Source organism: Fulmarus glacialis, unplaced genomic scaffold (assembly GCF_000690835.1).
Source record: "Fulmarus glacialis isolate BGI_N327 unplaced genomic scaffold, ASM69083v1 scaffold35981, whole genome shotgun sequence".
In the NCBI taxonomy this organism is placed as follows: domain Eukaryota; kingdom Metazoa; phylum Chordata; class Aves; order Procellariiformes; family Procellariidae; genus Fulmarus; species Fulmarus glacialis.
Window position 1 is genome coordinate 3,568 of NW_009195281.1, and position 25,744 is coordinate 29,311.

The 25,744-nt window shown below is 37.4% G+C and overlaps 1 protein-coding gene across 1 annotated transcript; it reads left to right on the forward strand.

Annotated features, from left to right (window-relative positions):
- Positions 1-3,936: 3,936 nt before the first annotated feature.
- Positions 3,937-25,744, forward strand: LARP1B (La ribonucleoprotein domain family, member 1B; the record flags this gene model as incomplete). Its single annotated transcript, XM_009588056.1, has 18 exons — positions 3,937-3,998; positions 5,079-5,138; positions 7,538-7,706; positions 9,111-9,254; positions 11,661-11,804; positions 12,056-12,224; positions 16,024-16,168; positions 16,382-16,556; positions 17,382-17,554; positions 18,033-18,404; positions 20,170-20,293; positions 21,170-21,381; positions 21,774-21,880; positions 22,380-22,540; positions 22,856-23,000; positions 24,262-24,371; positions 24,587-24,714; positions 25,511-25,744. Coding segments are annotated over 18 exons (2,834 nt in total), but the record flags the coding sequence as incomplete, so codon positions are not given.

A 25,744-nucleotide genomic window follows, 5' to 3' on the forward strand; every position in this document is an offset into this window, starting at 1 on the left:
ATTGGGGATTTTTTTCCCTATTGCTTGTTGTCTTGAAAAACTGATTAGTTTTGAATGTAAATAGGTGGAAGGATGCAGGTGTCAACTCCCTGCCTTGGTTAGTTGCTCAAATAATGTGAAGAAGGTCAATCTAATACAGTTTTGCTATAAAATGCTAGAATTATTATAGGAAAGGATGTTAGCATAATTACTAGGTTTTTTTATTTCCCAGAATCTCGGATCTAAATCCGTGCTCTAGATTTAAATTATGATGTACTCCCAAGGGTTGCAAGACTTTCACATTTATCTGTTAAAACAATAGATTTAAGTATAGCTTACCTTGTTTAAAAATGGATTACACTGTGAAGTTTCAAACTGAGCATTGAAAGGAAAATGATATACAAGTTCAACAAACATCTTCCACTGAAGTTTTGAAGAGCTGTTCTGCTGGGTGATTTCAACTGCCTCCTGAAGCACTTCTGGTATTTATGCGATGCTCTTCCTTCACTGAAGGAAATACCTGTGCTATCCAAGTAAAAATAAAACTTGAATATTGTCTAGAAATCCTTACAGTATAAACCATGTTTGTATCAAAATTAGAGTGTGTTCCACGTCTTATTAATAGACTTTGCTTTCAAAAGGAATTGGCAATATCATCCCTCCCCTTCTATCAGAAGAAATTACTTGCTGACTAGTTATTTGCAGAACTTCAAACCGTCCATTCTGAAGTACTACTACTGAAAATGTAATTTGTCTTGTAATCAGTGGTACTTTGGTGATACATTTTTATGTACAAACTTTGCTTCTCTTATCTCTGCACAGCATCCAGTCTGCTTGTCCTTTTCTGTTGCCGTTGTCCCAGAGGATTGCTGTTGTTTTGGTGGTTCCAAAATTCATCTTTAATTTTTCAGAACTGTCATCCCATGTATCTTGACATACTGCACTTGACGTGTTTGCACATCCATGCCTTTCTGCAGAAAATACCTCGTGTTAGGATGTGGTGTATTAAGTGACTTGGAAGAACCATAATAAAAATGGCTTTGAAGGCTGATTTATGTTTTCATGTGGATGGCATCTTTACTGGATGGAGTTCAGTGACTGGAAGATGATCATTGGCAATTAAACTTCCTCATCCTTGATTTTATTTTTTTTCTCCACCCCCTCAAAACTCAGCTGAAACCCAGCAAGTAAAGTAATTGAAGATAACTGAATTTTTTTATCAACACAGCATGCCATTACTAAACAGATTACTTTGTAATATAGGACTGAGTAAACATTTTAATACATTAGGTTGGAATTAACAATAAGTGAAATAGTTTATTTGCAAGGGCTTGTTTTGTTCTGCTGGAGCAATGTACTAAAGATGCCATTTCTAGGTGTTCAGCACTGTTATGTGATGTTGAAACCAGACACCATAGTAATGTTAAGCATAGAGCTTTTATCTAAATGCACTCTGGAGTAAGTTTTGTCTGAACAGTGGCTCTAGGCCTGTTCATAACAACAGAACAGACGTGACCTGGGTAAAGCCTGTAAGTGATTTGAAGTTTTGTTCCCCCCCTTTTTTTTTTTTTTTCCCCTTCCCCTCTATCTTCCCTTTCATGCTTCACACTAAAATCCAACTCCCACACGATAAGCCCCAGAAAGCTGGTCAGGAAAGATCAGTTAAATTTGGTTTTGAGCATGGGAGGACAAGGAACTCTGCGGAGTTGTTTTTGGGCAGGGAAGTACGGAGTGTGGTGAGATTTCGGGCCTTTGAGTTTAGAAAGGGCGTCATCAACTAGGCAGTGTGTTGCCAAATATTAATTTTCTTTTTATTTAGTGTGCAAATGCATCTTCCAAGTCTTGGATTATTACATACAGATAAGAGAGGTTCCTTAAAACGAGTTGGGTCTCGTTCTACTCGATTCAGATAGCCTCTCCTGCCGCCTGGAATAATATCCCATGACTAAGATAGCGCAGTGACATCGAGTCTTTCATTTTTGAATCCCTTGCTACGCCCTGGTGACACAAAGAGGAGAAGTCCTGGCAGAGCAGTCCTTCAGCAGCAATTTAAGTAAAAGTGCTGTGAGATGGAAAAAGGGCTTCAGTAAGGTAATTGAACAGCTAAAGAGAGATGTGTGTTTACAGACTACCGGAGGACAAATGCTATGGCCAGTCAGTTTACCTTTACAGATAATTGGCAGTTTTGTTGGAGAAAATTACAAATTTGTTTGCTACTCTACCTCTACAGCTGTTTGTCTTGTTTTGTAAAGGGCAATTAGTTTACTATTGAATGACAAGTGAAAATTAGGATTACACAGTCACTGTGTGTTTCTGAAAGCTCTCAGTCTAAAGTGAATTGAGGCTGAATAACAAGAAAGAGGCAGTTGGGCGGTGTGTGTTTTGTCTTTGTTTTAAAAAGTAGATCTGTAGGAGAGGAAAAAAACCTGCTGGTAAATGGTGTGGCAAAGGTCAAAGGCTGATTAGGATTCACTGAATTCACGTCTTGTGTGATGTGCAAGTTTTATGTAGCAGTATTAATATAATTTCCAGTGGAATATGGAGTATACATTAGTTTATGCTTCTAATGTTCACAGAATATTCCAGGAAGCAGACAGAGGGTTTTCAGAGTCACTGGGGCACGAGGGTGGGGTTCCCAGTGTGAAGCTGCGATAAGGAAGATTAGTCACTGGATGTGAAAGAGATAAGGGTTGAGGAGGTGATGTTATCCCTGTATGAAATAATAATCCACTAGTGATTTCAGTCATGTTCAATGTTTCAAGCTTGTCTTGCAATAAAATACTGAATAAGAAGTTTCAAGGAAAGGTGGTGACCACTTCTCTATGAGAAAAATACGCATTGGGAGAACAGAAGCAGGGCTTAACAGGAGAAGGTAGGAGGTGGTTTCCTCTGTCTTAATTCTAATCTCCAAGAAAAATTGCCTGATACTAGTGGTTTTTTTTCGCCTGAATTCCCAACGCAAAAAGTAGAACACAGTTGAGATGGGTAGGGAAAAATTCCACGGAACGAGAAAATCGGATTCATGTGCAGAAGGGTAATTGCACATGTATTAAAAGATGTAGTAAGTTTAAACAGACCTTATTTTTTTTCAATCTAGGTTATTGATCCTAGATCATTAGGCCCAATAATGTTGCCATATATGAGAGAGAGCGCACGCGTTATTTCCAAGCATTATATTAATTCCTGGCAGATATTACTGGTAGAAGAAAGTCTCTTGCTCAGGAGATCAGATGGGATCATTATTATAAAGTTTAGGTCTTGACTCAGGGTGGTTCTGAAAATCTGTGAGTGTCAGCTTTGTGCAAATGCTCATATTTATCATAAACATATCCATTGTGGAATTTGGGCATTAAAATGTATTAGTCTTAATGTAGTTTTTATATTTATTTTCTCTTTTCAGCTTTCCTTGTATTTTTTTTTATTATTGCTTTGGTTTGATTATGAGCAATATGGCTAAATTTTATTTGGCATTTAAGTAATTGCTTATAAAAGGAAATTACTAGGAATTTGTGAATATGTAATTGCTTCCATGTTTTTTCGTGCTTACGTAATGATAGATTTCGTAAATTAATTGTGTCTTATAAATATAGCTTCTAATAGGATAACTTTTAAAATGTGTTTCAGGGGCTCATTTTCTTTGCTACTTCTTACGTTAAAATACCAGTGTTTTGAGATAGTCTTGACCTTATAGCTGAGCAAATGCTTAAATACTGTGTTATACAGTATCCTGTACACCTGGTTTTCAAGATTATTTACACTTATTATGAATGTGAGTTTTTCAATGTAATGTACTATTAGTTGCTTTATGGAAATGTTCATTGACTTCGATACCAAGGCCTCAGAAAAACTTTGGTGTAGTATGATAGATAGTTAAACAGAATTGTTAAAGTATCCTTTCCTTACTCTTTTGAAGTGTAGTCTAATTCTTCATCTGAAAATATTTTTCTTCCTTTTCAGAACTACAAAATTCCACTAAAGTTATAAAAGCAGTGAAACCCAGGACAAGGAAATGCAGCAAGGTTTGTATTTGCCAGAAGGACATTTAGCTATGAGTTACTGCACTGATTGTGCTAGAAGTCCCAGTTAATCTAACCTGTTAATCTAAACTGGCATTTAGCTCAGCTGAGAGTATGGTAGGAAAATGAAATAATTTTAAAGGAGTATTTCTGGCTGTAAATATTCAATATGGTAAATAGCTGATACTACTAAAATAAAAAGATAGCAAGGTATTTTGAAGTTACAACCAGAAGTGTTACGTTCTGCCTTGGTAATGGTTAATTTTGAAGACAGAGAAAAGTAAAAAAGGAAGGGAAATTTAAAATTAGAAGGCATGCTAAAGTGGTGTATGTATGAGGAATAAGGAAAAGCACTTTGATTTAAAAAAGCAATGGGATTATATAAAAATGTGAAGGGGCTGCAAAGAAACAACATCACTTGAGCACAAGTGATGTTAGATTAGTTTTGGAAATCCTTTTTGCGTATTATGTGATGTGTGTGCTTTCTGTGCTGTTATAAAGTTATCATTGTGACAACAGGAGGCACTGAATCCTTTTGTTGAAAAATTAAGGTTCTAAAATTCTGTACAGCCACCCCTTTTTAGGTTGAATAATAACTGTGCTCAAAGGTCTTCCAAAAGCTAAAAGACTTTCAAGCAGTAGATACCTTTAAATCAAGCTATGTGTAAGACAACATTTAATCTGATAATTGTTTTATGTGTGTTCAAAAGTCATAAGCCATTTTAGTTTAGATGTAATAGAACGTAGAAAATTTTGCTTGCTTGCTATCTTTTTTTTGGCTGTGCCCACTTAAAATGTTCTTCATGAAGCATTCTTTAGACAGTTATACTAATTACAAGCTAAGATGTATTGGACCTTGATTTAGATGTAACTGCAATGAGTAGTTGTTTCTACAATTGATCATATTTGTTTTCAAAAGTTGTGTGTTTGTTTTCTGTTGTATTTCTCAGTTTGTAAAAATTGGTACTTCTAACAATTCTGCTCAAAGGGGTATTCTGGCTGTCTGAGTCATGACTGACATCTTCCATGTATTAAAAAGGACTAAATCTAGGAAGTAGTATAAACTGTTTGTCATCTTTGCAGGCTGGTGATTTTGATGACATCACAAACTGGCCAACACCAAGCGAAATAGCAAACAATGAAGTAAGTATCCTTTGTTATCTTCAGTATTACTTTTTAAAAACCATATTGACTTCTCTGCTTAATACCGTTGCCCCCAGAACGCGCTTTGGATGTTGTAGGGTTTCAGCAGAAATTTTGTCAATAATTCAGGATACTGCTCTGTGCTTAACTGTCTGCACTGGTACTGGAATTTCTGAACCCTTCACAAGCCCACACATGTAAGCTCCATTTATTGTTAGATGTGTGCTGTGGACATGTAGGTAAAAATGTGCCATATTTACTCCATCATTTTAAAACTCGTATTTTCCTTTTCTACTTTGTTGGGAAGTTCATGCACAGATGAGATGGCCTTTGGGGTTGTGAACATGCTGCCCTCCCTTGAGGCTCAGAATGCTTTGTGCAGGTTGTCTTAGGACAACTTAGTTATCCTTGCCTTATTCCTCTGATATATTTTCCCCTTGCTGGATCTTTAGCTAACATCTATTCCGTCAAATTATCTTCCTTTCACTTTATTTCAAGTGATAAGTGCATAATATATCTTACACCTCTTTTATGCTATTTAAAACAAGAACAGAGCACAGATTATTGCAAGCTATGAGGTGCCATTTCACGCTTTGCTTTAGTTCTGCAGCACCCCTGTGATGCTTTTACTGTTTTCTTGGTGAGGCAAACCAGAAGACTTGGGTTCAACAATGTGCATTATATAATTGAAAGTCTCCAAATGAGAACTGAAAAAGAGTATTAAGGCAGTTTGGCATGAATCATTTGTTCCGCGGGCTCAGTTTCTAACACCCTCCCTTCTCCCTCAACTGATTGTCATAACTTTGTTATTCATGTCAGCAACAAAACATTTTCAAGTGTCTAAACCAGGCTTTTAGTGTTGCAGGTCAAAATTATAGATGTCTGTAGATTTGACACAACTTTATGTTTACTGCTAGGTAGAATTTGCCTCCTCTAGTAGCTTGTTCTACAGGATCTCAAAGAAAATCTTTGAGATTGCTAGAAGAATCTTTAAAACCTGAATAGATTATATGCCAATAAATTAATACTCGTTCAGTTGCTCACAAACCAGTTAGAATACTTCAGTGTGTGCATACATCCGATTGTGGTTAGGGATTTATACAAGATCCTTGATTTGACTTTTTTTTTAAAGTATTTGTAAGCTTCTCCGTCATCAGTGTTCCTGTCAGTTGGTGAGATGTGAACGGAAGAGACTACCACTTCAGAAGGAGACAGTGGTGATATATTTAACAATATCATGAAGGATGCATGACTTGCATCCTAAAGCTGCTGATACATCTGGTGGCGTTAGAGGTGTATAACTCTCAGCTGTGCATCAAACTCCTTCCTTAGTTACTCATAAGGTTAGAAATAAGTTCACCTGTGCTTTTTATACCTCAGATGCACAGCCTTTTCGTTTGCTACAGTCTAATAACTCAAAAATGCTGTTCTTGAAGATTGTGTGGTCAGTTCCACTATGCAATACTTTTGTTTGAACAACCCCAGCTCTCTCAGCCTTTCTTCACAGGAGAGGCGTTCCATCGCCCTGATCATTTTTGTGGCCCTCCTCTGCACCCGATCCAACAGGTCCATGTCTTTCTTGTGCTGAGGGCTCCAGAGCTGGATGCAGGACTCCAGCTGGGGTCTCGCCAGAGCAGAGTAGAGGGGCAAGAATCACCTCCCTCGACCTGCTGGCCATGCTACTTGTGATGCAGCCCAGGATAGGGTTGGCCTTCTGGGCTGCGAGCGCACATTGTCGGCTCATGTCCAGCTTTTCGTCCACCAGTACCCCCAAGTCGTTCTCGGCAGGGCTGCTCTCCATCCCTTCATCCCCCAGCCTGTTTTGATACTGGGGAAAAATGAAACTTTCCACTATTTACTAAAATGCTGTTCATTTTGCCTTCTTTGAAACCTGTTATTCTGTGGGATTTCCAAGAAGTGATGATCTGCAGGATGCTGGCACTACTCAAAGGCACATGGTACCCAGTAAATGCCATATTCTAATGTGGGAAAAAAAAAATCTGTAATCATATACCTCCACATCCTCTGATCTTTGGTTCATGTTCTGATTTAGTGGAACAGAATTGTCAGAGTTAAGACCTATGGCTCCTTATAGTTTACATGAACATTTGGCATACTGTTGAGATTGTACAGCATCGTGGCAATTTCTGATTTACCATTCAGTATTCTGTAAGCACAGCTTTTTAAAGATAATCAATCTGAACAATAGTCTTGCCAAGTTACCAGAAAATAGAACTATTTAAAATGAGACTTCACAAAACAACACAGTTCTTAAAACTGACCCTACTGAAGAGGTTGAGAACAGGTAATAATAAAGGAATTTTAATAGGTAAAGGAAATTTATACCTTTTGCTATCAGCAGCTGTACTGTCAGAAATAATTACCAGTATCTCTTGCAGTGTAAGACTGTAAGTCACAGTAAGAAGCCAACGAATAGAAGAGAAAAGGAGGAGAAATCTGATCAAAAAAGCAATAATGGAATCAAGGACAACCCAGAGGCAAAGCCAGATGGTCCAGGAGATAATATTAGCGAAGATGAAGCTCAAACTAATAACCAAAGGAAAAAAGGTCAGTCTGGGCACTATGTATAATGCAATAAGTCACCATCAATACACTTACATTGATTCCAGTTGAATGACTTGATGAAACTTTGTTTTGCATTTTCTAGGTGATAACAGGATATATTGTTTTCTGCTAGGAAGCTTAAAACAGGCTTCCTTTCTCAGGTTTTGGAGTGTTATGTTTAGTCAAATAGGAATTCTGGGGAAAAGGCAGCTCACGTTCTACTGATGGTCCATGCAGCTCTGAGAATTTCTGGAAAATTTTAGCGTGGCTGTACAAACCATTACTGACTGTCATATCTTTATTTCCCTAAATGGATAGCACTATGTTAATTTAACTTCATGTAGATATGTGTGTGTTACTATATATACTAACACTTCAATTTTCATGTTTTACTATTAGCTTACACCTTGAAGTGATCACTTGAAAACTAAACCAGGTTATTCATTTCCTTTTGATCCAAACTGTTACATTAAAAACAGGAAGCAAACCTGTATCTCATTTGGTCAGTAGACTGGAGTAGGCTGGAGAAACAGCTGAGAGAGTTTTAAGATATTGCTGCCATCAGCTGCTTTTTTTTCTTGCTTCCCTGCTGGTAGTTCTTCAGATCCTAAAGACCTTTGTTGTTTAGATTTGTTAATCTTCCTATGTATATATTTAAAAACAAATCATTTATTGCTTTTAATTCTTTTAGTCTAAGTGGAAATCTAAAGCAAAGCATTCCACAGGTACAACCTGGGTTTTTTTTTTCCCCCAGTGTGGATAACGCATTTTTTGCATTTGCTTATATTTCTTGGCTATAAGGGTATGAAGCTCACAATCCAATCAAGTATAGAACAGCAAATATTATCATTAAATAAATGGTTAGTGGATATTTTAGGCCAGCCTACAACAAAATTCAGCTTTGCTAATAATTTTTGATGCACATGAATGAACTTAATCTGAAAATCTCAAGGTAAAAATACAGTACCACAGCTAAATTCTCAGGAGAACTTTTATGGTTTGTGATTTAAATCTTTATTTTAGTGATTAACTTGATATGTTATTTTTTACCTTTAAGTTTCATATGCAAGTTGTGAAATTATATAGTAATGAATTTACTGTATATATTTAACACTTATGTAGCTATAAATTCTTGGTAGTGGAGCTTACATCTAAAAATTCATTAAATAAAAAAGCTCACCTTCATTTCATATATTTAAAGCTTAGGTAAGGTTACCTTTCAGTTTGAGAAATTCCCATTTACTGCATCTATTATTTTTTAGTCATTCATCATATCCTAAGCTCCTCCCAGTTTTTAAACTTTGAAATTAACTGTTACTAGTTCTACAAGAAGAATTCTGTAGAATCTTTTCAGAGCTGAAACCTCAGGTAATACTATAATTAAGAGTAATATATTAACTTTTCAAGGTAACAAGCAGAAATGGGTGCCACTTCACTTGGATGATGTAAGGTCAGACAGTCAAGAAAGACCAGGCTCTCGAACTAGCTCAAGATTTCTGCTGGAAACAAACAAGTTAATACCTCATAACAACAGACGGAATGAGACAAGAAGTAAGTAGCTTTCAATCTCTGGGTCTTTCTAGTTGTGGCAAGTAAAGTATAATACCACATAAGTAGGCACTAGATTTGCAGTTTATGTTGAAACTTGACTTTGCCTATACTAAGTAAAACCTAGTGTTAATATTTGCCAATAACCAGCAAAAAGTAAATAAATTGTACTGTAGTTCAAGAAATTTTAAATTGGAAAGTTTTGCTTAAAAGCTTACTGTCAGATTTTTTCTTTTTTTTTAACCTCTTCACAAATTGATCGGAGTTGTAATGTCTCAATCACTGACTCTGCTGAGTGAGTTTGGAAACAGTCTATCTTTACAGCACGTGCTGGTGCTCTGAATCAGAGCAGCATATATTTTTCTCTTCATGGCTCCCTACGGAGTCTTGGACCACAGCTTTACGATGCAGAAAGTTTGGAAATAGTCTCATAAGGTGGCTGCTCTGTCCTGCTCTACTGCTATTCCCGCAGCTTGTTGCCACCAGAGCATATTGCTTGTGGACCTACACTTTGAACTCTGCTTTGGCAATTCTACTGATGTTGTTTTTTCCTTTAAATTGGACCAATTCCGTCAGTTCCCCGACCTGTTTCTCAGCATGGCCATGCAAAAAGTTGTATTAGCACAACAGAGGGAGAAATGCACCGTAGCTGGTGCTGCATCTGGTCCTTGGATGTTCTGAATAGAGCTTGTCAGATGGCAGAAGTCCTAGGCTGAGTGTAACTCTTTGGTTTATGTATTTGTGTTTAAGTTTTAAAATCACAATATACATTAACAATTTAAATGTTTGCTCATTATAGTAAGTGCTGCACACTACTGAGATGGGATTTGTTTATGAAGTCATTTTAGGAACATGGATGTAAGGGTTTGATGTGGATGTCTGAGGGATGGACAGTGGCAGGGGGAGGATTTTTACTAGTGTATCACTTTCTTCAGCAATTATTCCTCAGGATGGTCAAATGACCGGAAACTTGTAGCATGAACTCTACCCCAAGGCTCTAGTGACCAGTTTCAGGTGTGAGAGAACATAAAACATCTCTTGCTCTTCAGGAACATTGGCTGTTTAAATAAAAAAACTTGTTTCAGGCTTAAATACAACTCTGGCTCGTGAAGGTGTTATATGTAGGACTTTTGCATATGTCTGAGCCACATGTACTCTCAGAGTGCAAAAATGAAAGTGATTTGGGGAAATAGTTCAAATAATGCCTACGTATTTGGGATCTCTAAGGTTGAGGGTAGCAAGTGTGAAGGCTAAGGTCCAAATTCCCAGTGAGACACACACATACAGATTATGATATTTGTAAATTCAGAGTCTTACTTGACAGAAAATAAAGTACAGGAACTTGAATGTATGAGCATACATATTTTGTTGTAGGTTTCACTAAAAATAGTTAGTAGTAAAACAAGATTTCTAATATGAACAAAGAATGATATCTTTAGTCAGTCCTTTGTTAAATTTAGCAACTCTCAGTTTGATCAAGTAGGGGCTGTGTCCCCAGGTATTCCTCTGACAAAGAGGTCCCCCGGCATCTGGAAGACTATCCAATTACAACTTAAAGAAACTTCAAGCAAGGGTGACTGACTAAAGATGAAAGTCTCCGAGAGTGTTAGGAAAAGAGAAAGAAATGGTGTGAGAGAGGGCTTAATTTTCTCTCATAAGTAAAGTGAGAATTAAACCTGTCCTTAAGTTTTGTGGTGAGTGGACCCAGGGTCCCTGGGGTCTGGTTTGGACCTGCTTGCTTTCCTTACTTCTGCTTCTCTCTTGCTGTCTTTTGCTATGTGCAGACCACATGTTTATATGAAAACCTTACATTAATTCTTACAGAGTCGTCTTAGATTTGCATGTGTTATCAAAAAGGGATCCTTAACTTAAAAGCTCAGTTTGGGGCACAACCAGCAGAGAATAAACAATTGCTGTTAAATGGGCAGAGTCAGGGGAGTGGTAGGTGACTGCTTCTGGGAACAAAAGGGAGGCTGCAGAGAGCCGTTGCTGTGGAAATCTGACCCCGAGCAGGATCATCAAGAGCTAGCAGCTCTTCCTAGCTCTCTCTAGGGAGGAGACACTAGTATCATGCCTGGAAGGAGAATTGCATGATCTTTCCTTCCCGTCCCAAGCAGATCGTAGGTATTGTGATCCCTGAGCTGGCACCAGAGTATCCAGTTGCTTCAGAAGTCAAGCCCATTTACTCTTCTTTATTGCTAAGAGCTTCTGCCCAACTCACCTTCAGGCATGGCTGGGCAAACCTTACCGTTTCACCCTTGCAGCTTCAGATCTGACCTTCTGCTTCAGCCAGCATGACTGAGTCAGTGGATTGTCTGGGCACAAGCTGAGAAGTCTATGTTACAAGGGACTTTTTGTCACTGTGATAGTTAATTATGATTGCAAGTATTACGCTTTTTTCTCTTAAAGATTGGCGTCGTGATAGAGAAAAGAGAGATGATCATGATGAAGTGTGCAGCGTGAGAAGTGAGGGTGGCAGTGTTCGAGGATCCTCCAGAGGCAGAGGAAGAGGACGAGGCAGAGGAAGAGGACGAGGCAGAGGAAACCCTAGAAGTATGCAAAGAAGTAGATGCTTAGCAAAAATTCTAAAACTATGTTTATAATGTTACTGTTTGCACATGAAGTAAGAGTTGTCTCAAAAAACATATCCTGTAACTTAATATAATTAAGTAGCTTGAGTCTTTTTAAAATCAGATGCTGAAAACCAACAGTAAAATAGCAGTGTGTATCATGCCTTAAAATATTTGTGTGCTGGACTTAATATTTTTCATCATCTTTCTTTTATGTTCTCCTTTATTTTGAAGTGAACTTTGAATATTCCGTTGGTTATCAAGAACTGTATGGTGAAGGAACTGACCAAGTATTTCAACCTGAGCTTAATGCTAGTGTGATGTATTACTATGGTGATGGAACAGGAGTGCAGATGTATTCTGTGGATGAAGCACTTCTCAAAGAATATATAAAACATCAAATGTAAGTAGATTGTTTAATGTACAAATGTTTTTAGAGATCTAGTTAAAATAACTCATTTCAAACAGTGTTTAATCCTTATTATCCATATAAAGATGGAGATTAAGGCACTTCAATTTAACTTTTTGATTTGACCATTACCAGTGTCGGTTTGAATTTATTCACTAGTGGGGTGGAAAAACTTGAATGATGGGGAGGAATTTTAAGGAAGCTGTTCTGCATCTTGTGCTGTAGTCTGGCTCTAACTCGTATACCTGCTTTATTTATGGTACATAGCCCTCTTTTTATGTTGTCATGTAATTGAGATATGGATGTCTCTGAGCTTGTGCTTTTGAGTACTGTTGGTCTGTTTGCCTATAAAGCTCTTCTTGGGTGTGATGTAGCTAGACGTTTCCCTTATTTGCTCTCAATTTCACTTTGAGAAGTCTTGTTAGTTTTATGTTTTCAGAGTGTTTCACCTGAAACATTTAACTGAAAGAGAGTAGTTTTGCAATGATACTTGATTTTTCAATAATCTGAAATGTTTACTTTCTCGTGTACACCATTAGGCAATGAGAAACCATCTGGAAGACTGATTATCACCAGGAGACAAGTCAAAAAGGGCTTGGAAACTACTAGTTCATTTTAAAGAGACAGTTTCCACCACTGGCAGATATTTCATCTTCTGTACTTGCAACGGCATTTCTCTGCGATGCCTTCGTGGTGGTTTTTGATTGCCCTTGTATTCCATAAAGCAACTTGCTTATTTTATTCTTGCTTCTTTTGTTACAGTTGACGCAAAAAGGAAGAAAAAAGCCTCTTTAAGGGCAGAAAGTATCTGGCATGTGGCTATCAACTTCAAAACTTCTATTGCAGTCTTTTTTGTTACTCTTGCTGCCAGGCCCCTATGAGACCTGACAGTGGACATGTACCCCCATGTCAGGATAATCGGCCTGCACTGTCCTCAGACAAATGAGGGAGGAGCACAGACACTCCACTGTTGGCCAGATTTCTGGGCATGCAGTGTAGAATCCAGACCTTCTAAGGTAGGACATGATGATGTCCCCCTCTGCTGAGAAAAATGTCAGTTACAGCATTGGTCACATCTGACTTCTGGTTATATTTGTATTTTATTTTAGCAACAAGAGGGTGGCAGGTGTCAATAGAAGACTTGGCATGGCTGGCTAACCAGAGCCATTGGTTGCTTGTCTGATATGAACTCCTAAGGCAGTTTGATTATGGAGTTTGCTTTCCATGAGAGAGAGAGAGATTCTTGAGCAGGTTTAGAACATAACTTCACTATTTTTATGCTCCTTTAAAAAAAAAAAAAAAAAAAAAAAGTGGTTTTTTATCTATTCACTTCTTTTATCACATTAAAAATGATGGGAAACAGACTTTATTCATCAATTACCTATTACTAGCTTCTAAATGGGAATGGTTTTGTCTGCCTTTCATAATGTAGTTATATTAAAGTGACTATGCCAAACAAGGAAGTATGTATAGAATAAAGCTACACAGAACTGTTAAGTCTCAGAGTTCCTTATGGAGTCCAAGATAAATCAGGGTATATTAGAGAAGTGAGATTGGTTTGAATCCTAGTGAATTGATGAATTTTAAAACAGTTTGCCTGCTTAATAGGGAAAAATCTTAGAGACTCTGTCCAACTGAGTTGATGTGTAATTACAATAAGAAATACACCGCTATCAAGCAGTTTATGTTCGTCCCAAGAACGAGCTTGATGTACAAGAGAGAGTATTATTTGTATTATATACAAAAATATCTTTAACGTTTTGAATTACAGGCTGAAGTTGTCAGTCTGAAAATTTCAGTGCTTAGCCACTCCTCAGTCTGCAACATGCAGTAGAAATCTATTTAAAGTCCTCTTTCTTTAAAAAATAAAGAAATAAATAAAAGTTCAGACATACATTCAAGTCTGCATCAATTCAAGAATAAGCAAAGGGACTCTGAGGAAAATGAAAAAGAAAAGAAAAGCTGAAGGGTGTGTGCGTGTTTAGGTTTGGCCCTCTACTTGGAGCAAACTTGTGCATTGTCTTCATTTATCATTAATGGTCTTTCACATTCCTTTTTCTAGAGTGATGGACATCAAGTGAGGCAGTTTGAGTCAAGTTCAGTCATTGTCCATTTCTGCTTGTGGAATTTTTAACTAGGTGAATCGTTACAAGATTTTACCTTTACTGTATGACTGTAAAGGTAACATTAGTAAAATGTTGATACGTGGCTCTTGTGCTTGCTTATCTTCTAGATTGGGAGGGGAAAAGAAATGTGGCAGTTCAGAGCAGTAAATAGGATATTCTTGAAGGAAACCTTTCTTTGCGCACAGTTGTTTCACTGATCAGTTTATGTAGCTCTGAGTAAGAGCTTAATTCTTCGAAAGCCTTATTCTCTTCTCGCTCTGATTTAATGGCAATGTTTTCATTTGTCATATGTCTTATTGTCCAACTTTGAGACTTTATATTCATTCTGTCTTGGAGCTGAGTGTTTCTCATAGAGAGCTTTTGCTTCGAATTCCTTTAGCTTCCAAAAATTAGAGAAAGAAATGGTATGAAGCTTCTCCTTGGGTCAATGATGGCATCAGAGTCCTCTCCTCTTGGTAACTTTGGCCTTGATCCCAACTTCAGTGGAGACACTTAGCATTTTATACTTTGTTGAAATTAGAATCAACTTTATTTACATTTGCATGTGGGGTTTTTTCCTTAGCATTTTAATGCTCTCTTGTTTTATTTTTGCACTACCTCTATTTTTGTGTCATGGAATTTTAATTGCTCTCCATTAAATATTTCTCTACCTACATTTTCTTGAACCTGATGAGGAGTAGTATTCCTTGGATGTAATATGCAAAATCATGGTATGATGTGTAAACTCTGTGAAAGGCCTAGACTTTAGTTTGAATTATTAAATTGGGTTTTTTTCCATTCTTTTTTGTAGGATGTTTTCTCATTCCCTTGCTTTGTGTGACAGATCATGATTTGAATTCCTTACTTTTTCTCTTCACTAAGTGTAAAACATCTTGACACACTGATCATTTCATAGAGCAGCTTCATTGTTTAAGAAGATTTGTCTTTCTGCTATTTCTTTGTCCCTCGTCTCTCTTGTTCTGTGGTATTGTCAGATTCCTGAAATGGTCCTTGTCCCTCTTCTCTTTATCCACTAAACATCATCTCTTCTTTCAGACTTTACCTTTCTCCATGAACTGTTGTGCCTTTTGGTACAGTTTCATGACAAATACAACATTACTATTTTTGTTTTCTCATCTTCCCACAAGCATGCTTAAGTAATGATTCAGAGTACATATATGTGCCTCAACACTCAGATAGGATACTTAAACCTTCTAATATACTGGAAACTGGGAAAAGAAAAGATACAGTTCAGGGTGAAGGTGCATTGATACTGCTGTGTGGGAAATAACTTACGCCCTGACTATAAGCAGTAGTTGTCCTTCATCTATATGGAGGCTAAGAGAATGTTGTTGCCTTCTGTTCATGTAAGTAATGAAGGAGGGGGCGGGTGAAAGAAAAAGTGAGCATAGTTCTTCCTTATGCAGTTCATATATGCAAATGTAACAAGGCTTTGATTTATACCCTTATGTACTGTGCTGGATCATAAGTCTTTCCTTAACATGTCAAGCATGCATGCTGTTCTGTAAGTCTTGCTTATAATGATACACCTGTTAAAAGAGCGATTTTGTTGATGACAAAATAGGCTCTGTTTTTAATGAAAGGCTTTAACAAGGACTCCCTAAGTTGCTATTTTAGGATTTTCTTTAACCTACAATAGGCTCATATTTGTATGTTTCTTTCTGCAGTGAGTATTATTTCAGCACAGAAAATTTGGAAAGAGACTTCTTTCTGAGGAGAAAGATGGACCAGCAAGGATTTCTGCCTGTTTCATTGATTGCTAGCTTCCGTCGGATGCAAGCTCTGACTACAAATGCTGCACTCATTTTGGAGGTAAAATAATTCAGAAGTACGAATGTAGAAAGTTGCTTAGTTAATTTTGTACTGCCATTTAAAATCAGTGCTATGAAATTAAGAAAGATTTCTGTTTGCAATGACAAGGATTTTATAAAGAGGCTATAAATGGCAAAGTTCGTGGTTTTTTTTCTTTTTTGGATGGTGCTGGATATGTAAAGTTTTTAAAGGTATAATATGCTTGTCACACAGGCCCTAAAGGATAGTACAGAAGTTGAAACTGTGGATCAGAGGATAAGAAAAAGGGTTGATCCAGAAAAGTGGCCAATTCCAGGTCCTCCTCCATGCAGTCTGCCACCAACTGACTTTTCTCAGCTCATCAATTGTCCGGAATTCATACCAGGCCAAATTTTTGGCTCACATACTGGTAAAGGATTTACTTTATAGAAACATAAGTTTAGGACTGTCTAACTTAGGAAGTTTGCCTCTTGATACTGATTTCATAATAGAAGTTGTACATTTGGTAACAGCTTATTCAGCTGATATGCCTGTCAGCCTTGCAGTTGCCAAGTCACATGGCTGGCACGGCTGATGTGAAGTAGATAAAAATCTCTCTTCTGCATTACGGCTGTGACCATTCTCCAGAACATAATATGATGGACTACAGTCCTTTAGTAGTAGAAGTAGTAATAATAATCCTAAGTTAGTCATAAAATCTGCTTCATTTTGGTAGCAGCTGAAAGGTAACTCTCTTATTTGGTGCATCCTGGTTTTGGATGGGGATCTCATTCACATTATTAATCAGGAGATGGCTTTGTTCGCTGACAACCCTTGGCAAGGAAATCTTTTACTAAAATGTTGGCTGGAATTAAATGGGAAGAATGAAGACTGAGTTAGGCACCCATCCATAGAGCTAGAGGATGGTGTGGAGAAAATACGTCCCTAATGATGCTGCTCTTGTTTTCTGAATAACACATAATTTCTCTCAGACTATTAGAAACTTTCCACTTAAATAAGTTGCTAGAATCGATCTTTTCCTAAAATGTTAAGTGAACTGTGAAAAGCTGTCTCCTAAAAATGAGAAGAAATTCTGCTGATCAGTGTTATATTTAACCAGAGAGGTAGAAAAATGGTAGCTGCGGTTAAAAGAAAGACTAGTGAAACAATTTAAAAAAAAAAAAAAAAAACAAAAAAAACCCCAAACAACAGAACAACCCACAACAGGAACTGAACTACTGTTTTCCACTGCTAGAGTCTGCACCAAGTTCTCCAAGAATGGGAAGCCCGCTGAGTCCAAAGGAAAACACTGAAACGAGTAATTTTCAGACAATGTCTAAAGGATTGTCTACAAGTTTGCCTGATTTGGACTCTGAACCTTGGATAGAAGTGAAGAAGAGGCATCGTGCATCCACGGTCAAACTAAAGGTAAAATCAAAAACCTCTGAGTTGTGTTTAAACAGACAAATGCAAAACCTGCCAACTTTCAGGTTATACTGTAAAACAAGATTTTTCACGTCTTAATGTATGTGATGCTTGATGTTGCAACGCAGTTAGTGTGCGTACTTCTCACTCTACCAGACCTAGAATAACTAACTGCATTTAAAATCCCGATCCAAAGCTCACTAAAATGAAAAGGAAATACTGTGTTTTCTTCTGCTGAGGGACAGTTGTGCCTGTTGATTATTGAAAAATGTATTGTAATGTGCATTGAGAATTGGTCTAAAAATTTATGACAGAATTATTTAGAACAGTAATTTACTTAATAAACATATGCAAGTGGCTGTATTGTTTCTAATTCCTGTACATTTGTTTATTGAAAATGTTCTATCATGTTATATTTGTCTCCTGTTTGGATAATCACTATCCAATTCAAATATAAAATGCATCACCTTTTCCAACTTAGGAAAGTGTTCCTATACCTGATCAAACATCAGATGAACAACAGCCACCCCCACCTCCAGAGGAACAAGAACAAGAAGAGCTTGATTTTTTGTTTGATGAAGAGATGGAAGAAATTCAAGGTCGGAAGAATAAATTTACTGATTGGTCAGATAGCGATTCCGATTATGAAATTGATGATCAGGACATAAACAAGATTTTGATTGTAACACAGACACCACCATATATGAGAAAACATCCTGGTGGAGATCGTACTGGCAACCATGTATGCCGTGCAAAAATTACATCAGAACTTGCTAAAGTTATTAATGATGGCTTATACTACTATGAACAGGATTTGTGGATGGAGCAGAGTGAAAATGACACTATGATGAAGGTAACTCGCTTTATTTTTGACCTGAAAACTATGCCTGCCCAAACAGTTCCAAAATTAATTTCAGCCATCTGCTAAGTAATTGTAAAATGCTACACTTTTTTGAAAGAAAAGTGACAGTGGTTGAATTTACAGGTCTATTGAATTCTCTTTATTTTGATAATGTTATAAACAGTTGAAAGCAAAACCAGTAAGTTTTTCTTATCACAGATTTGACCAAAAACATTAACTGAATATTTTTTAGAACTATTTTTAACATTTTGGAGATGGTTCAACTTTTCCAGTGTTTTCTTGTTCTATGAATAGCTTGTTGCATAACATTTGCAAACCCCTGCCATAGGGAAAGGGGGCACATTTCTGAGGTGAGATAATAAGAGAGGAAGGTAATACAGTCATTTTAAGGTAGTTTTATATTGAGGTTCTGTTTACCTTGTGGCTTGTTAGAATGATAGCTCTGTGAGCAAATGAAACTTCAGATTGCACACCTTATTTTCTCATAGAAACCCTTTTATTTCCTAGCCTGTACTTGGGCACCTGTCTTCGAGGCTTTCAAAACTTTGGAAGGAGAGTGTCAGCTTTGTGATTTTTTTTTTTTTTTTTTTTTTTTTTTTAAATATACTAAGCAGCTGTAAAATGACAGATGAGTTGAACTCCAGCACTGCACAGGCAGAGGTCAACATGGCACTCTGCAGTCCTGTCACTTACTGCTCTTGGTTTATTAAGAAACTCCTTATTTTGTGCGAGCGAGCCCAGTGAGTGGCATGTCTGTAGGCAATCCCACTGTATCACTAGCAGATATTATGTGAACGGAAATGCAAAGTTACCTAAACACTAAGTGGTGAGGGAAAGGAGCTCTATCCGTGCATAAGGGCAAAGGTGGGTTGCGGGGCGGGAGGGGGAAGCTTAAAGGACAAATAGAGCATGTGGGTACAAAAAAGAGCTGACAAAGATAGAAAAGAATGTTGAGAATAAGAGCAAGAAATAAGGGTAGAATTCAGAATGTGGAGTTTTTATTACAAAGCAAATGGACCAAGAAAACCAGCAGACCGGAAGAGGACAGTGAGAAATAGCACACAGCAAGAGAAAATATTTTCTTTTTTGTTGTTGTTACGTTCTTTACAATGATTTAAACAAGATTTTTCACACACAGTATGCAGATGCACACATGTCCCACCCCAACTTCAGCTGAGTAGGGGCGTGAGAGATTTGAGATGTTGCCACACATCTTGGAAAATCCTGTCCTTTTGCAGTTTAAGCTACCAATCAAAAAAAAAAAAAAAAAAAAAAGCTCAACACTTTATTTACAAATACTGGCTGTTCTTTAGATGCAGCCTGAGGAAGGGAGCAGAGCTTCTTCAGCTACCCTAAGTTGCTAGGACCTCCCTTGGCACGCTTACTGCAGAAGAAGGATGGTTTTGGGCTTGGCAAAGGGCAGGATCTCAGTCATTTATATTCCTTATTTGTCTGTGAAAATTCACATGTAGATGGCCTTACCTGCCTCCATTCGCCCATTTGTTGGCATAACTGTTTCTTTTAGCTAGTGCAGCGTGAGCTGTGTTAGGTTACATACAGTGTTCACGGCAACTTTTTTTACAATGTGTGCTAGAGACTCCTTCCATCTCCCTTAAAAGAAATCTGTACTGGCTGTGTATGGGCAGTTTTGTGTCAATTCTGGCTTGCTTATTTTCTCTTTTATGAAATTCACCTGTTTCTCAGGATGATATCCATTATCATGCTTTGCGTTTACAATTTGCTTTCTCTAATTCAGCAAGAGATTGAGAACTTTAAGAAGCTAAATTTCATTAGTAAGGAAGAATTTGATAATCTCGCACCAGAACCAATTGCTGATCCAACCCAAAAAGTTCCAGCGGGACCCCCAGGGTTACGGAAAGGTAAGTAATACATATTTGGTTTTAGAATCTCTGTAGCAAAGAACAATTTTGTAGGTGTTCTAACTCTTTCTGCCTGTGTAATATTTTAATTTTGGTTCAGTCAGCAGTCTGAGGGGCTTTTTCTGTGCTTATTTTTCAAGTTGTCAGCTGTTCATCAGTAGCATGGTTTCCATTGAATTAGAAGAAGCTAGTACTCGTACTTTGCAGGATATATATGAGCATCAGTAGGCAGTGTTCTCTGTTGTTATACCTGGTTTTATACCAACACTAGCTGCTTTTTGTGTAACTTGGCATTTACAATGTGTAAAGTAATAGCTAGTGATGTTGTGAAACAGTTTCTAGAAACCAGTATTTTTATGGGCAATGGGGATAGAACAAAGTGAGATTAGAAGAATTTTCTACTTGCATCATAACCTTACTAAGCAGTCATGATGTCCAAATCTTGTCTTTTGAGGTATTTCTGATGTAATAGTATTATTAACATTTACTGGGATACATGCTAATAGCATCTTTAAAATAGTTGAAGAAAACCACCTCACCAAACGCACCACCTCACCGAAAAGCAAGAATGTGGTTACACTTTTACCAACGTTTATTTTCCATTACTTTGCTAGTGTAGATACACAAGAACAAGCAGGTAAGAAAGAAGTGGGTTTAAATTTTCTAGCAAAGACATGCTTGAAACATTATTTCATAGTTTTGAGCAGTTTGTACTGCTTCTACGCCAAGTGCTTTTGTTAATTTGATTATCTTTTGGGGATGATGTAGTTCACTTGAAATGAAACAGGCCTTTAGGATACTAGATACTAGGGGAGGTTAGGCTTTAAAATCCTAAGTTTCTTTTCAAAACAAATGTTTTCTCCTTCCTGCCTACAGATTTAGCAGAGGAGCTAGCTTGTAATTTGTCGAGTATTGAAGCACTTCCAACAGCAGCAATAGCTCGATCACTGCCAACAGCAGTTCCAGATTCCCCCTGTGTTCACCCTGGCTTCACCCTGCGAACACCTCGCACCCCAAGGCTACAGGATCCCAACAAAACACCCAGGTTCTACCCTGTTGTTAAAGAAGCACGATCCATTGATGTAAAGGTACAAGTAAAGACGTAATATTTTTTTTAAAACCAGAAAAAGCCCATAAAACTCATGTCGATTTAACAAGAATGAAAAGGTAGAAAATGAAACAACGCTTGTACTTTTAAAATTGTTTATCTTCAAAATATTTACCATATTCATTCTTTTTTACTTCTACAAAATGGTTTCCGAGTTTTCTCTGTAACATTTCTTAAAAGTCCTTGCTGAAAAAGTGTAATGTCTAAAGATTTTTAATTTGTTCCATAAGACTAAACTTTAGCTTATGAAACTGGAGTGTTGTGACTTTATAATGTGTTAGACAAAATATAAAATTTTTAGAACTTTGTTTTAAGAGGGAGAGAATGAGTGAAATCAAATTAGGGAAATAAATACTTCATTTACTTTCTTAGACTCCAAGAAAAAGAAAAACAAGACACAGTACAAATCCTCCCTTAGAATGCCACGTTGGCTGGGTGATGGATTCCAGAGACCACAGGCCAAGAACTTCTTCTGTGAGGTAAATTTTTTTTTTTTGTCGTAGAAAATTTGTTTTCAATGTCATTAGTTTTCACTGCTAATGGAGAAATAGTCTGTGATAAAAGACAATTTATGAATACAGTGGAAGCAAGAAAAGAATGATCAAGAAGGACAAAAACATAGAATATAAGGCTATCTGGAAGTAAGTTAGCTAGACTGACTATGTTCACAACATTGTTTGTTGATCCATGATATAGTAGCAGTAATATTACTTGAAGTACTGATGTCCACTTCACTGATTTTGCCTTTAAGTGGTCATTTAAAATCAGGCATTACAGTAATGTTTAACTATCATCATCCAAAACTGCCTGGTTTTTCACATATTAGCACAGAATCTGGTTTTCTTGAGGTGCACCTGAAAACATATGAGTGGGACGCCAGGCATGCATTGTAGTGGTCATCAGGTGACTGTACTATTGATTGATTCTGTAGAAAAGCACTGTTTATAGGACAGAAATACTTTTGTTTTTTTCCTTCAGCAGTTCCAATGCTTCGCCTTCAGAAGGAGCTCCACTAGCAGGAACTTACGGGTGTACCCCAAATTCTCTTCCAAAATTTCAGCATCCTTCTCATGAACTGTTAAAGGAAAATGGCTTTACTCAACAGGTGTACCACAAATATCATCGAAGGTGTCTAATGGGTAAGCTGCTAAATGTGCTTCCTGAAATTTTAGGTAGAAGTTACCAGGTGCCATCTGATACCAATTTTCTCCACATTGTTCCTCATTCTTAATTTTTCTTGGGAAAGGAAAGCAAAATTTATTTGATGCTTCTATTTTATGAACGCTGCTTTCCATTTAACTTTACATTCCCTGACAAAAAAATTACCCTCAAATTTAAACTTAAGTTACTGGAAGATCTTGTGTTTGTTTTACTAATGGAAAAGCACTTGAAAATATTCTGTTGAAAAATTAAAAATGGCTTTTTTTTTTTTTTCCCTTTCTTTTTTCTTCCAGAGAGGAAACGGTTGGGAATTGGCCAGTCCCAAGAAATGAACACACTTTTTCGTTTCTGGTCCTTTTTTCTGAGAGATCACTTTAACAAGAAAATGTATGAAGAGTTCAAACAGCTTGCTCTAGATGATGCAAAAGAACACTACAGGTATTTGCTTTTTCCTGGAAGTTAAAAACTGTTGAGGTCTTACCATTTTAATGACTGTGAAGTTTACGTATATCTGAAGTGAACATTTTTAGTATTGGCTTTGATTCCTTGTAAATCTTTAAAATAGCAGTCTGTATAAGTTATTTTAATACAAAAATCTGTTTGTCTATATTTGTGCTTTGCAGATAAAATAGCTAAATGTGCAGCACTTCCTGACTTGTAATCAGTCCCAAATTCTACAAAATCCTGTAACTTGTTGACCGTGACAAGTCAGCTCTATACTTACTAACACTCATAAGGCTCTTCCTTCCATAGGTGAAGACATTCTTAACCTCAGTCAACTTGTTCAAACTGCTTCTTGCCTTCCAAAAATACCAGAAAAATGACCACAAAGGAAATTACCACTGCCCCTTTAGCTCTTTGATATTATTCACTTCCTTTCACCCAGTTCCCCCCGCCTCTATTTCCCTTAGCCAAAGAGACAAGGTAGCCCAGCGTTTTGAATGCCAAGTGAGGAAGCACTGGCTATGGAAATCCTGAAGTTCGGATATGTTGTCCGAGACACTGCAGAGTGATAGTCCCTAGGGTACAAAGGTGGCTTTAATAATACCTTGTGTCTCTGCTCTGAGCTTTCTTGATGCTCTGTGATCATCCAAGGATAGGTTTACCAGGAGAAACTTCAGAAGGCTCTCAAGGGGACTAAGGTGGCAGCAGATGAACGCAGAACAGAAGGAGGTCCCAGCTGTCTAGAGGCCCAAGGCGGCTCTGGTGACGGTGTGGCAGCCAAAGCCAGAGTGTTACCAAGTACTGAGCCAGAAACCCTGGTGCTGGGGTGGGCGGGAGCTGAAAGAACACCGAGTCCTGCCCTACACATCGGGTTTTGCACTGGTGGTGGGTTAGGCTGACTTTTGGTCTGACCCACTGTGGTTGGTTTTATGTTGAAGCTGTGGATACAAACATACTGAAAATGTGAAAGCATTCGTATTAATTTTGTGTGTGTGTGTGTGTGTGTGTGTATAGTGTCTGTAAGTTGAAACCGTGGGACAAACCTTATTTTCCAAAGTCAGTTTTGATTATTTGTGAAGATGTTTCAGAACAATTGGTCGATAAAAATTGATGTGAAAGGGAAGTGTTTTGTATGAGAAGGGTAAAATGAGACTATGCCATTTACTTAAATGCAAGGAGAGACTGAAAACTTGCATCCTTCTGAGGAATGAGGAGCATATGTATAAGATTTTCGTACCTCTTTGTTCCGTTACAGGTACGGATTGGAATGCTTGTTTAGATTTTACAGCTATGGCCTAGAAAAGAAATTCAGGGAAGAAATATTCAAGGATTTCCAAGAAGAAACAAAGAGAGACTATGAAGCTGGTAATTATCATAGGCCAGTCACTGCTCACACCGGGGTAACTTTAGTTGGGAGATAATCCCAATTCTTTGGCACTGACTTGTTAACCCAAGAGCAGCTTTTGTTCACGTTCCTGGTATCTTACAGTTCTCTTAAACATATAGTTACCAGTGAATATTAAGTTTTTAATTAAATCTGACCTTTGTAAATTGGTAAAATTTTCTTTTTCCATTATTAGGTCAGCTATATGGACTGGAAAAATTTTGGGCTTATCTAAAATACTCTCAGCACAAGACTCCAGCCATTGACCCCAAACTGCAAGAATACCTTAGTAGATTTAAGAGACTGGAGGACTTCAGAGTGGATGTAAGTTTCAATACCTACTTTAAATAAATATTTGGTGTAGAATATTTTTACTGCAAGGTAAACTGAGAACAGTACTTCATTTCACAAAAAGGCAGCTTTACAAATCCTGTCAAATGACTAGAAGAAGCACGATTAAAAACAGTTAAGTTCAAATGAAAAATGCAGTTTTATTCTAGATGTTCTTTTTAGAACCAAAGTATGGTGCCTAAAATGTAAGAAGTGTTGACCCATTTTCACTGTGTAATGAAAGAAATAGCAAAAAATAGCTTATTTGTCATCTGATGAGACTGATGACTTCTATACTGTTTAAGAATTTGGCAAATGAATTAATGCCCAACTGGCATTTCCTAATGAACTGTGACAGGCATTGTCTTTGCTGAGACTGTATATGCCAAATTCAATGTATCCTTCCTGTAGAATGCTGAATTCCAAACTGTGTGATTCCGGAGCATAATGCTGCCGTGCTTTCATAACTGGGTTATGGTGCACTACGTTACCATCATCGTCTATAATCCTCCATTTTTTAGGAGTTGTGGCAAACGTTTGGGCAGCGACAATTAAATAATGCTGTAAGACTGTTTAAAATCCTTAATATGTCATGCACTTGCACTTCCAGCTGAACGGCCAGGAAAGCTTTAGAATATCATCAGAGAGTTGTGAATAACTAAGATTACTAGGCCTAACTAAGGGCCTAATTATGGAATGCTCTGTCTTTTTTGATCCTCCAGGTACATGTAAAGGCAAATACCTGGCCTTACAGAAAAACATTTAACAGGTTGCCAATGTTTATTTTCAGCCTCCTATTAGTGAAGAATCTGGCAGAAAAAGACCGGTTGCTGCGACAGGTGAGGATTCGGGTCATCGCAGACATCAGTCTAATTCTTCTAAAACACTTCTTGCCACTAAACCCATGGCTGCCTGTCATTCCCAGGCACTGGGAAATGTTACCAGTGGGAATACTGTGCAAGCGTCCGTAGGCCATAACAATGCTGCCACAAAATCTATAGAAAGTGATGTACCAGAAAAATAG